Here is an 11,861-nt window from a genome sequence, read left to right on the forward strand (position 1 = left end):
CTTTCTGTGCTATATTCACATTTTTAATAGTCCTGCATCTCAGTTGTTACTCTGCACTATATTCATGTTTAAAAGTTTCTTCTGCACTATATTCACATTTGTATTAGTCCCGTATCTCAGTTGTTACCCTGCACTATATTCATTTTTAACAGTTTCTTCATATCCTGTTATTTTTATATCTGGTATATTTTTTTTATACTCTGTATTACTTACTTGTGTCTTTTTACTAACATGTTTTGCACTATGGAACTGTGATGCTGGAAACTTGAATTTCCCTCAGGATCAATAAAGTTACTATCTATCCACCTATCCACCTATCCATCTAAAAAGTCTTGGCATAGTATGTCATGAAACAAGTCATAGTATAGTATTTTATAAGAAATGTCATGAAACAAGTCACTGTAGGCTAAAGGGTAGGAGCCATTTTTGTTTGTTTTGTTAAAGAACCACAAGACGTCGCAGTTTGAAATTTAATGTCACAAGCACAGCGCGTCATCATTTAGAAACAGACACAGGTGTGAGTGACATGAGGACGCTGAGAAGATCATTTTCAACCAGTTGCAATCGCAAGCGTGTGAGCGAGATTTGAGTTTATTTTTATTGTATAGTATGTCGAAAAAATAAAAGTGTAGTTTGTTGAAAAAATAAAAAAGCCGTAGCATAGTATGTTAAAAAAGTCATAGTAAAGTATGTAGAAAAAATAAAAAAAGTCAAAGTATAGTATGTCGAAAAAATAAGAAAGTAATTGTATAGTATGTCAAAAAAATAAAAAAGTAATTGTATAGTATGTCGAAAAAATTATAAAACGTCATAGTATAGTAGGCTATGTCGAAAAAATGGAAAAAGTCATAGTATTTTGAATTTCTTTTTTGAAAAGTCATAGTATAGTATGTCGAAAATAATTCATAGTATAGTATGTTGAAAAAATTATAAAACGTCATAATATAGTATTTCGATTCTCATTTTTAAAAGTCATAGTATAGTATGTCAAATAAAGTCATAGTATAGTATGTCGAAAAAATAAGTCATAGTATGTTGAAAAGAGAAAAATTCAAAGTATAGTATGTCGAAAATGAATAAAATCATAGTATAGTATGTGGAAAAAAGTCAGTTAAGTATATATGTGTGTACATATACATGTATGTATATGTGTATACATATATATACAATAAATAAGTGTTAGAATAATAATTTGCTTTTTTTATTTTTATCTTCACATCATAACTCTAATCTAGCGTGTTGTGGAAGGGACCAGACAACAGTTTATATCTTCAATATTCTTTATTGTTTAATTATTTACATTGTCCAGTTTCTTTTCCAACAGAGTTGACAGAAGATGACACAGATCAACACATTAAATAGAGAAAACCTCTTACAAAATAATGTCGGCTGTAGCTGAACGCACGGGTTGTTACACGCACCACAAAATCCTGGACCTCTACAGACATGAAGTTTTAAGGTGAGTAGTTTTCACACTTCCTAAATCCTATCAGAAGTAAAGAATTATATTACTTTGAGTTAAAGCACTGGCATAAGCGGACATAAAATTCAATTTTCTAAATGCCCTGTTTAGAAATATATTTTAATAAACACTCCCTGTTCCCTTCTAAATCCAAGGGGAAGGATCTCAGTCTGCAATTGAGTTAGAAATTAAGTAAATTTGTCAAAGATATAGAAGAGATCTGCACCAAGGTGTGCTGTCAGATATTGACTTGGATTAGCATAGGCTCATAACATTGTAAAAATGCAGCAATTTTAAGACATCAGTGGTGCACTAAATGCTTTAGTCTCAACGGTGTGCAGCTGGGTAATCCACTGCAGAGAGCAAAGAGAGAAGAGACTTCAAGTTATTTGCTAAAATGAGTCACATCTACAGACTCAGTCACAGCCTGCAGGTAAATAAAAAAAAAAGACATAAAGGTACAAATCAGCCACCAGGTGAGCTGTGCGGCAAAAAAGCAGCTTGATATTAAAACGAAAGGATGACAGAAAAGAAGAGCAGTATGGAAACTAAGACTGCATGGCTATTTTACATTTGATTTATTGTAACAAATGCTTCAGAGATAAGAGCTCTCTCCATGTTTTAATGACCTGTCTTGTCGTACTACGGTGATTGTAACAGTGCAAACAGCTTTCTGTAGCACACATTACAAAATAAGACTTAGGAAAGGAATTTTACAGTCATGACAAAAAAAATTAAATTTTCTTCTAAAGCTGAGCCTTTGGTTGAGCAACAATTACTTATTTCATTCATGTGATAGTCACTGATGAGATACTTGTCGTTGTCAATAGCAATTTTTGTAAATGAAGCACTGAGGTGGTTTCTGTACGTAAAGGAACATTTGCAGCTTTGAGGTAAATCACTGCTTCTAGTGGGGTAGAGGTATTTATCTTCAGAGGATTTTATTTGCTGTGATGTTCCTTTATGTTACCAGGGAAGATCTTTGACTAGTATACTTCTTTTTTTTTTTTTTTAAAGTTATTTTTTTGGGGGCATTTTCCATTTTTTTATTCAGAGGACAGTGGATAGAGTCTTGGAAAGGGGGGAGAGAGAGAGAGTGGATGCGGAAAGGGCCACAGGCCGGATTCGAACCCGGGCCGCCGCGGTCAGGACCAAGCCTTGATACATGGACGCCCGCTCTACCAACTGAGCTAACCCAGGCGCCCCTAATATACTTCTAAAGCACCAACACTTGCATGGGGGTGGGGGATTACTAGTTACTGAGATGTCCTCTGCAATGTCTCTCTTCTCATTGGGAGAGTGTCCCATTATATGTCCGTTGGCCACTCGTGCATATAATTATGTTCTCACCTCTTTAAAGCTGACTTATCCCTAACTTTGGCTTTTCTTCTTCCTATTAAAAAATGTCCTCGTACAGCTTCCAGGTGAGTGGATCAGGACAAGCAGGTGGAGTATTTAGTAGACAAGCTTTTTGGGCGTCTCCCAAGTAAACTCTGGTCGACCAAAGTGGCCATAAGAGGCTGTCTGCTGGTAGATTGGTCTCTTCAGGTTCAGTTCCCTATGGAGGATACAGAAGAAATGCAACATCAGAGGTGAGACAGGACAGGTAAACACAGCACAGGATAATACCTATGTTGTTTGAAAAAAAAAATGTCATTAAAAGTCATAGTATGGTATGTATTAAAGTGATAAAAATAGTCATGGCATAGTATGTCATGTCATGCAGATTTCATTAAAAGTCATTGTATACCACTTCATGAAATAAGTCATAAAAATGTCATTAAAGAAATCATAAAAGTAATTATGGTATGTCTTAAAGTAATAAGATATCATACTAGCAGGTCATTAAAAAAGTAATAGTATAGTTTGTCTTAAAGCAGCGGTTCCCTAACCTTTTTTACAGGGCAGACCCTTTTGTAGATACAAATATTTTCAAAATGTCTTAAAAAGTCAATATAGTATGTCATAAAATTTTTCAAAGTTATAAAGTCATAGTATACCATTTAAGTCATAGTATGGTATGTCATTAAAAAAGTCATAAAATATACTATAGCAGGTAATTAAAAAAGTCATAGTATAGTGTGTCATTTGAAAAATCATAAAAAGTATGATTTGTCTTAAAATAATATCAACAAAATGTCTAAAAACTAAAAGTGTGTCAGTAAAAAATCATAAAAAGTCATGGTATAGAATACCATTAAAAATGTCATATTATAGTATGTCAGGAAGAAACTCATAGTATGTCATAAAAAAATCATAGTATTATATGCCTTAAAGTAATAATAAAGGTCATAGTAGGTATAGTAGGTCATGAAAAATGTTGAAAGAAAATGTAATAAAAATTACAGTATAATATGTCATACAGATGTCATAGTATAGTATTTAATGAAAAAAGTCATAGTATAATATGTCATAAAAATATTATTAAAAAGTTATTAAGTCATAGAAGCATGTCTTCAATTAATAGTCATGGTATAGTATGTCATGAAAAAAAAAAAGTCATAGTATTGGTATGCTTAAAAAAATAATAGTGGTATAGAATACCATTAAAAATGTCATTATATAGTATGTCACGAAGAAAGTCATAAGCGCCATAGTATAGTATGCCATTAAAAATATCATAGTATATTATGTCCTAAAAATATCATAAGTCAATAAAGTAAGTCATGAAATTATCATTAAAGGTCATAGCATAGTATATCATGAAGTCATAGTATAGCATGTTATAAAACATGTTTCCTACGCAGTATGTAAAAGTATGGCATCTCATTTTAGTAATGTACAGGTCTGGATAAGTATGAAAAAAGGAAAAAAAGATAGTATGGAAAAATGTGTTTCCAGACTTTTGCCCATATTCTGTTTTCTAAAATGTAAAAATAAATTGATCATACAAGCAGTGTTTTTCATGGCGTTTGCAGCAGCGAGCGCGGCCAAAATATTTACCACTGTGTGAGAGAGCGCGGGCCAGAGGGAGCTTGATGTCATCAAAAGCAAGGCAAGAAGTATGCCGTGTGACACAAAGCTAATGGACTTTAGTTGTCTTTTCTAGTTCCAAGGTGAATTGTACATGAATAGCCCCTCCTTTACTGAAGGGATTGCTGGTATACAGTTATTTAAATTTGCAAGACAAAAACATTGCACTGTTTTAGTATTGCTTGAATTAAAAGCTGTGTAGGAACTCTGAATGTGTCACGACTAGGAGGATTTTTAACTCAAGTTTCTGAAGTGATCAATCAGGACCCATTAATAATCTAATTGCCTGTCACTGAGTTTTAAGATAATTTTATTGCATCATTGTTTGTGCTGCTCTGTATGTATTTTAGTCTTGAGTTTTGAGGCCCATGTAGGGATGGGTATTAGGCTATAAATGCTGTGGTGTTGGTTCATGCTGTGTACAAATAAACATGAAATAAATAAATTCAAGGTTTGACAACTGAACGTTTATCTAATCTTTCTGTAATTGCATACAGCCTGCACTGCAGAAGAGTTGAATGAAGACAAAAGCTACCCTCTTAAAGCCACTGTGTATGATTTGGTGCCCCCTAGTGATGACATAAATATGCTATGATGACTTCTACACACAGTGGCCTAAAATGAAGCAGCCTTGACATCGTCTCGCCTAAGGAGGATACAGAGGTCATATTGTTGTATTTACCTGACAATGACTCCTGGCCGCAGATCAAAGTTCTTGTTGACAATCTGGAGCAGCTCTGACTCTGTTTTCTGGGAGGAACCGTAGGTGAACAAGGAGATGGACAGAGGTCGGGCCACTCCGATAGCATAAGACACCTGCAACACACACAGATGGGTAGAAAGAAATGTTTTAATCAGCACGTTTATGCTTCAGACACAGGTCATCTACACATAGCCTTAGCCCTCATGCATGTTTGGATGGCTGAATGAATGACGCTGTACGCTCACCTGAACCAGAACTCTCCTGCACAGTTTGGCTTTGACCAGAGACTTGGCCACCCAGCGGGCAGCGTAGGCAGCAGAGCGGTCCACCTTTGAGAAGTCTTTGCCGGAGAAAGCTCCGCCACCGTGAGCGCCCCAACCTCCGTATGTGTCTACAATGATCTTCCTGCCTGTCACACCAGCATCACCCTGTTGGACAGAAAAGAAGAAACGATGAGCAAAAATCAGGGGTGATTTTTTTTCTCTCTAAAATTTCGTTGTTTGTTTTCTAGATGAAATAAACAGCTTGTGTATGTGATGGTCACCTGAGGTCCTCCGATGACGAAGCGACCGCTAGGCTGGAGGTGGTAGATGGTCTTGTCATCCAAATATTTAGCAGGAACCACGGCTTTGATCACCTGATGGAATCAATGCAACATTAAACCGAAAGACATGACTTCATTTCCTCAGCAGTACATCAGTCAGAGCCCAGTTAGGTGCGTTTATGAGGCTCTACCTTCTCCTTGAGGACACTCTTCTGTTCCTCCAGAGAGATGCAGTCATCGTGCTGGACAGAGATCACGATGGTGTGAACTCTCTTGGGGATCACAGCTCCGTCCTTCTGGTCATAATGTACCGTCACCTGTGGGACACACAAGAAGTCAAAAAGCTGGTACGACCTGTTGGAATTTGTTATAATTACTGACTTAATCTACAGTTCTCTCTCTTTTATTCTCATTTACCCAATTTCCTGCTGCTCTAGTCACCCAAATTTCCCCACAGTTTGATTGTATCGGTTTTATCGTGCAGACCCTAACTTGAAACTCTGAATGAAATTTGCCTGATTTCCTATAACATCCCAGAAAAAAAAGTGGTTGTATTTGCAATAGCCAGGTAAATACATAGTCACATAATACTTCTGTGGTGTAGTAAAAATGTGTGCTTACTGCTTAGTCCAATCTGTGATAAATCTAAAGCTCTGTGTTTGAATACCCGGTGTGAACTCTGACCTACTCTCTCTTGCCTGGCGTTCTATTTGACCTGGGATACGAAGGCAATACACACTTAATGTCACGGAGCTGCAGTCAGCAGCTCGAAATCAGTCTAAAGTCTATTATTTAAACAGAGAGCTTTTTGTTAAAGTTCGGGTAAAGTAAAATCAGAGATTTGTTTCCCGAACAAATTATACATGTTAGAAAATAACTGCAAAGACTGAACTATGTAGTAATCTTCTATACTTGCCATTTTTTTTAATAATCCAAATTTGTCTGGGTGGTTAATAACACATTTTTCTGTGGTGTGATAAACTCTGAACAGGGTTATTTTTGCTTTGCCCAGACTTTAAATACTTGCAGTAGCCACCGCTGATCCGATTTTGTCTGCTGCGACCAAAATAAATCTCTTGAATTGGAAGACATCCAGAGTAGAAACAATAAAGTAATTCATAGAAAGACTGTTGTGGTGTGGTTTCTGTTTTGGGAGGGGGGGAAAGTCTTGCACTTCACCTGTGTTTTAGAGTCGGGACGCAGCCAGGCGATGGCGCCACTGCGTCTGAGCTCAGCCATCTTTGAGTTGAGTCTGTGGGCTAAGACGATGGTGAGAGGCATGCACTCCTCTGTCTCATCCGTGGCGTAGCCGAACATCAGACCCTGTAGAGAGAGAGAGAGTCAGAACAGAAACAGAAAGATGTAAACTGTATAATGAACAGATCATCGTCAGCAGGAAATAGTAATGTTGGCTGAATCTGTAACAAAAAGGTAGACAATGACAAAATATTGACTTGCATTGCACTTTTTTTAACAATATTTTTATGGGGGTTATCCAATTATAACAAACATTACATATTAATAAAATGGTCAGCTTTGGCAGTAAATACAGTATACCATCAAATGATTATGCAAGTAAATAAAAACAATATTGTAATTAAAACAGAGGTGAGATATGCATTGTTCTACACTGCAGCCTGCGAGGAGTCAGCTAGTCCTAGTTATACTGATATTATATGATATAAGATATAATAAATGAAAAGAGCACTTCTTGTATCAAACATGTTGGTAAAAAGACATTAAAAAGGAATGCATTGGCACCATGACATACTAGCTTGTCGGCTAAATAACGCTCCAAACTCGCGCCCAATTTTGGCGAGGAAAAACTGGCATGTCTATTTTCAAAAGGGGTCACATGACCTCTGACCTCAAGATATGTGAATGAAAATGGGTTCTATGGGTACCCACGAGTCTCCCCTTTACAGACATGCCCACTTTAGGATAATCACATGCAGTTTGGGCAAGGCATAGTCAAGTCAGCACACTGACAGCTGTTGTTGCCTCTTGGGCTTGAGTTTGCCATCTTGCGATTAATCGTGATTAAAAATTTTAATCGATTGACAGCCCTAATTTTAATTGTTGACTTTTTCATTGTCTTACAGATTGAATTACACTTCATTTAAATTTCAGTGGTGGAATGTAACTAAATACATTTATTGAATTAATATACTTAAGTAAAATTCTACAACATTATTGTACTTTTTAGTAGTTATAGTTACTATAGTCCAAAAAATAAATACAAATTTGTGTTTTTCCTTCTTTCCAACCCTCATTTATCATCTCCTCAGATTGATCTTGTGACCCAGTGGAGGGGGCCCAACCCCTTGGTAGGGAACAACTGGACTAAACGACCTGACTATATAAAGTAGCTAAAACTAGCTCAACCTTAGCCAGCTACAACAGTAAAATGTGCGCATTGATACATCAGTATTAATATGTCAGTCACAGGGGCCATTTTTTCTGCATAACGAGTACATTTACTTTTGATACTTCAAGTACTTTTAGCTGCACTTTTACTTTAGTAGGATTTTAAATACAGGACTTTTAATGGAGTATTTACTTAAGTAAAGGATCGGAGTACTTCCTCCACCACTGCTGAATTATCTCAATTCTTTGACATTGTGATATTTGACTTGTGTCACTATCACCCAGGCCTCCAGCCAACATGAACCAAAGGACACATTGTCCTGTTGCAACAGTCTTACCTGGTCTCCGGCTCCAATGTCCTCCTCCAATCTGTCAACGTGGACCCCCTGAGCAATGTCCGGACTCTGCTGCTCCAGAGCCACCAGCACATTACATGTCTTATAGTCAAAACCTACAGAACGAGAGTGAATGAGAGAGAGAAAGCTGTCAACACAGAGTGCATATTACCTCTATTTTTGTTGATTTCCAAGTTTTTTTCTCACCTTTGTCAGAGTTGTCGTAGCCGATGTGTTTGATGGCGTCCCTCACCACCCTCTGGTAGTCCACGTTGGCCCGAGATGTGATCTCTCCACAGAGCAACACCATGCCGGTCTTGCACACCGTCTCTGTCAATACAATCAACACATACTTTTAAGCTCTTTGTGATATTAGAACGTCTGTGGACACAGATCTACTTTTTGACTTCGACCCCTTGGAAATAGATGTTGCAACAACATGACAGGCCAGATTGTCGTTATTAGCAAGTTCACAGGGTTGCTCTTGTGAGCGGTCAACATGTGGCACTCAGAAGTCAATATTGAAATACGATAAATAATCTCAATCCCGAGGATTTACCTAAGCAGGACACTGTTTGTTTGTACTCATCTATGTCAAAACTGAATGACTCACATGTTGCCGTTTGTCTTACTTAGGAGGATGTAAAAAAAGAAGATATTGAGTTGATGGTTTCATAAACTCTACCTCTGTGTCTCCATGTTTAAAACAAAATAACATTAACTCGATCTGAATTCTAGTTTACTCACCACAGGCCACTTTGGCATCTGGGTCCTGCTTCAGGTGAGCGTCCAGGACGGCATCACTGATCTGGTCACAAATCTTGTCTGTGGAGAGGCGACAAGCATTAAACAAAAAGTTTAGACTCAGAATATAGATAGTGTGATTTGAATTAATAATTGCACTGAGATTTCTAGACGTTTTTATTTGAAATCTATCTGAAAAATCTATTTGAAAAAAACCCAATATATTGTAGCATTATTAATGTAGGTTTTATAAATATTTCTCTGAAAGGTTAAACGTTAATATTTCAAACAGGAAGTTGTATCAGGTGGATTTGAGTGCAGCAGCAGGACAATGCCTCACAAACCACTCCATTCATCTCTCTCCGTCATCCTGCTGAAGCAATGCAACACACGTTTCATCAAAAACAACATGAACATCTGGTTGCATTGACTCGACACGACACTGAGAACCTCAAAATATAGTTTTAGCACTAATTCTCAGATACGGATCAATAAAGTTAATATTAAATGTTTTCCATCTTTACTTTAGATTGCAGTTTACAGTCTAGTCTGTAGGTGTAGGACTACGTATCTTTGATCCCCCCCCAAAAAAGGCCACTATCTGTGGGAACAGCCCAGATGTTGGTGTGTTATCACATCAAAAGGTGTGTTCTGCAGCTCTTTACCAAGGCCACACACCTCTATGAATGTACAAACACTGTATGGAAAGTCTTAACCCTTTGAATTTTATCATTAGGCTGCACTGTTATTTAACATTAACCATCTGCTAGTATAAGGAAACAAAAAGGAACTAAAAATGGTATTCTTACGGTTGACTATGTTTCTGGAAGATTTAGCCATCTGATTTTCTTCACAGCACTGCTGACACAAAGTGCATGCTATTTTAAAAGATGGTTTGGAAATAGCTAAAGTGCCTTTTTAGAATATGAGTACCAAGTGTTTGTTTTTCTCTTCCTTTCTTTTCGCTGGCCATTAGGTGTCTGATGGTTTGGCATTTTATGGATAATGTTTGTTTCTTATTAATTTAAGTAATGTCTAACTCCACGATTTACAGAGTGAGATATGATATCTTTGTACAATAAAGATGTACTTTTTGTCGTGTTTCAAACCTTTTCTTTAAAAATCAATAAAAAGTTGAATAACAAATTATGACACGATAATATTGGTGGCTCAGTCGTCACGTTCTGCTATTATCTGTGAAGCTGAATTTACTGATTATCGATTTAGCGCAGGGGGCTTTGTAACATATTTAACACATTGACAAGGGGGGGTGGTCTAAAGGCAGCAGTGTAGAGGGTAGAGTACGTTTCAGCTTTAATCATTATGTTTTAAGTTAGACAAGCTTACTCAGGTGTGTGTAGAAAATCTGGGTAATATTTCCTAGCAGTATATAAATATTTAATTTATAACACACTATAATGCAGCTGTAAGGACATTTTAAGGGTTTGTTAAATATGCAGTATTTATCAGCAATTATAACTTCTATAACCGTCTATACTGTTAAGAGTCTTTGAGTTCCTGAAAAGTGCTATATAAGTCAAATTTATTATTATTATTATGAAGAAAAATGTTATATTATTACAACTGCATTTGACTATATTGTTATTAATTATATACCAGCCTCCACTTATGGGTACCCACAGGAAGAGTTATATTTGTTGAAAAATGCATTAATAAACATTTATATCTGTTTACAACTAGAATGTTAAAAAACATTTATTAAATATTTATATATTGCTAATAAATGCTAAATAGGGGGACTTAAATTAAAGTATTGCCAATATGGGATTGTCAATTGTTGGACTTGAATGACAAGAGTTGACACCCACATCAAATAGCAATCCACAGAGAAACTGTAATGGGCCATTTTAATTAGGTCAAGGCTGTTCGATGTCGTCGTTCTGTAGCAGCATGCATTTTGGCTTTACTTGTATTATCTCTATTTCAGTGCTAACATACTAGTTGCAACCTTACACCAGTGTGTCACACACGTTCACCTCCAGCTGCCCATAAGTGAGCGTGAGGGGAGTAAACACATGTTGCTGTGAATGGAATACCAGCCACGCTTGGAGAGTAAATACTCAGCACCGTGGAGATATTTTGGACAAGTCCAACTTGCATAGTTTATTTATATGCATGTCTATGTTTCTGCAGTTTTAGTAGAAATGTTAAATCGATTTCTCTGTGTGTAGTTGAAAAAAAAAGGTAAAGATGTTTGTTTTTTAAAATTGGATGTTTCTTTTTGCAACAAATTGTAAAGAAATTTGACAAGCAAACACTTTAAAACACTTCATTCTCTGTGTCCCAGTTTCACACACGGGTAGCTCACCTGGATGTCCCTCTCCTACGGACTCCGACGTGAACATGAAAGAACCCTCGTCCAGCACGTCACTCATTGTTTCTATGGGGCCAGGTACTTGGAGAGACTCTCGAAAAGTTTCCTCAGTTCCCTCCAACAAGCAGTCCAGAGACACTTGAAGGCTGCTTTATAGTCCTGCTGGTTCTCTTTAAGAGACAAATGAAGAAAGTGAGCCCAACAGCCGTGCAGCCAATACAAAGTCTACCTCACAAAACTCCACGTCTGTGTCCACATGGCCCAATATATATACGGCTAAGAGAACGCACACGCGCACAATCTGTCGCTCACACACACACACACACATACATACATACATACATACACACACACACACACACACACACACACACATTCGTTATGTGAAGCCATGGGAC

At 37.0% G+C, this 11,861-nt stretch overlaps 1 protein-coding gene across 1 annotated transcript; it reads right to left on the reverse strand.

The window, feature by feature from the left end:
- Nucleotides 1-1,262: 1,262 nt before the first annotated feature.
- On the reverse strand, nucleotides 1,263-11,714 carry mat1a (methionine adenosyltransferase 1A). The gene is made up of 11 exons (XM_074645880.1): nucleotides 11,458-11,714; nucleotides 9,132-9,209; nucleotides 8,592-8,714; nucleotides 8,388-8,500; nucleotides 6,862-7,005; nucleotides 5,874-5,999; nucleotides 5,683-5,775; nucleotides 5,384-5,566; nucleotides 5,118-5,251; nucleotides 2,677-3,020; nucleotides 1,263-2,456 (listed from the first exon to the last, which is right to left on the reverse strand). Exons 1-10 carry the CDS (start codon nucleotides 11,522-11,524, stop codon nucleotides 2,918-2,920), a joined length of 1,164 nt encoding a protein of 387 aa, XP_074501981.1. The 5' UTR covers nucleotides 11,525-11,714; the 3' UTR covers nucleotides 1,263-2,456; nucleotides 2,677-2,917.
- Between the last annotated feature and the right edge of the window lie 147 nt (nucleotides 11,715-11,861).

This window comes from Sebastes fasciatus, chromosome 9 (genome assembly GCF_043250625.1).
Source record: "Sebastes fasciatus isolate fSebFas1 chromosome 9, fSebFas1.pri, whole genome shotgun sequence".
In the NCBI taxonomy this organism is placed as follows: domain Eukaryota; kingdom Metazoa; phylum Chordata; class Actinopteri; order Perciformes; family Sebastidae; genus Sebastes; species Sebastes fasciatus.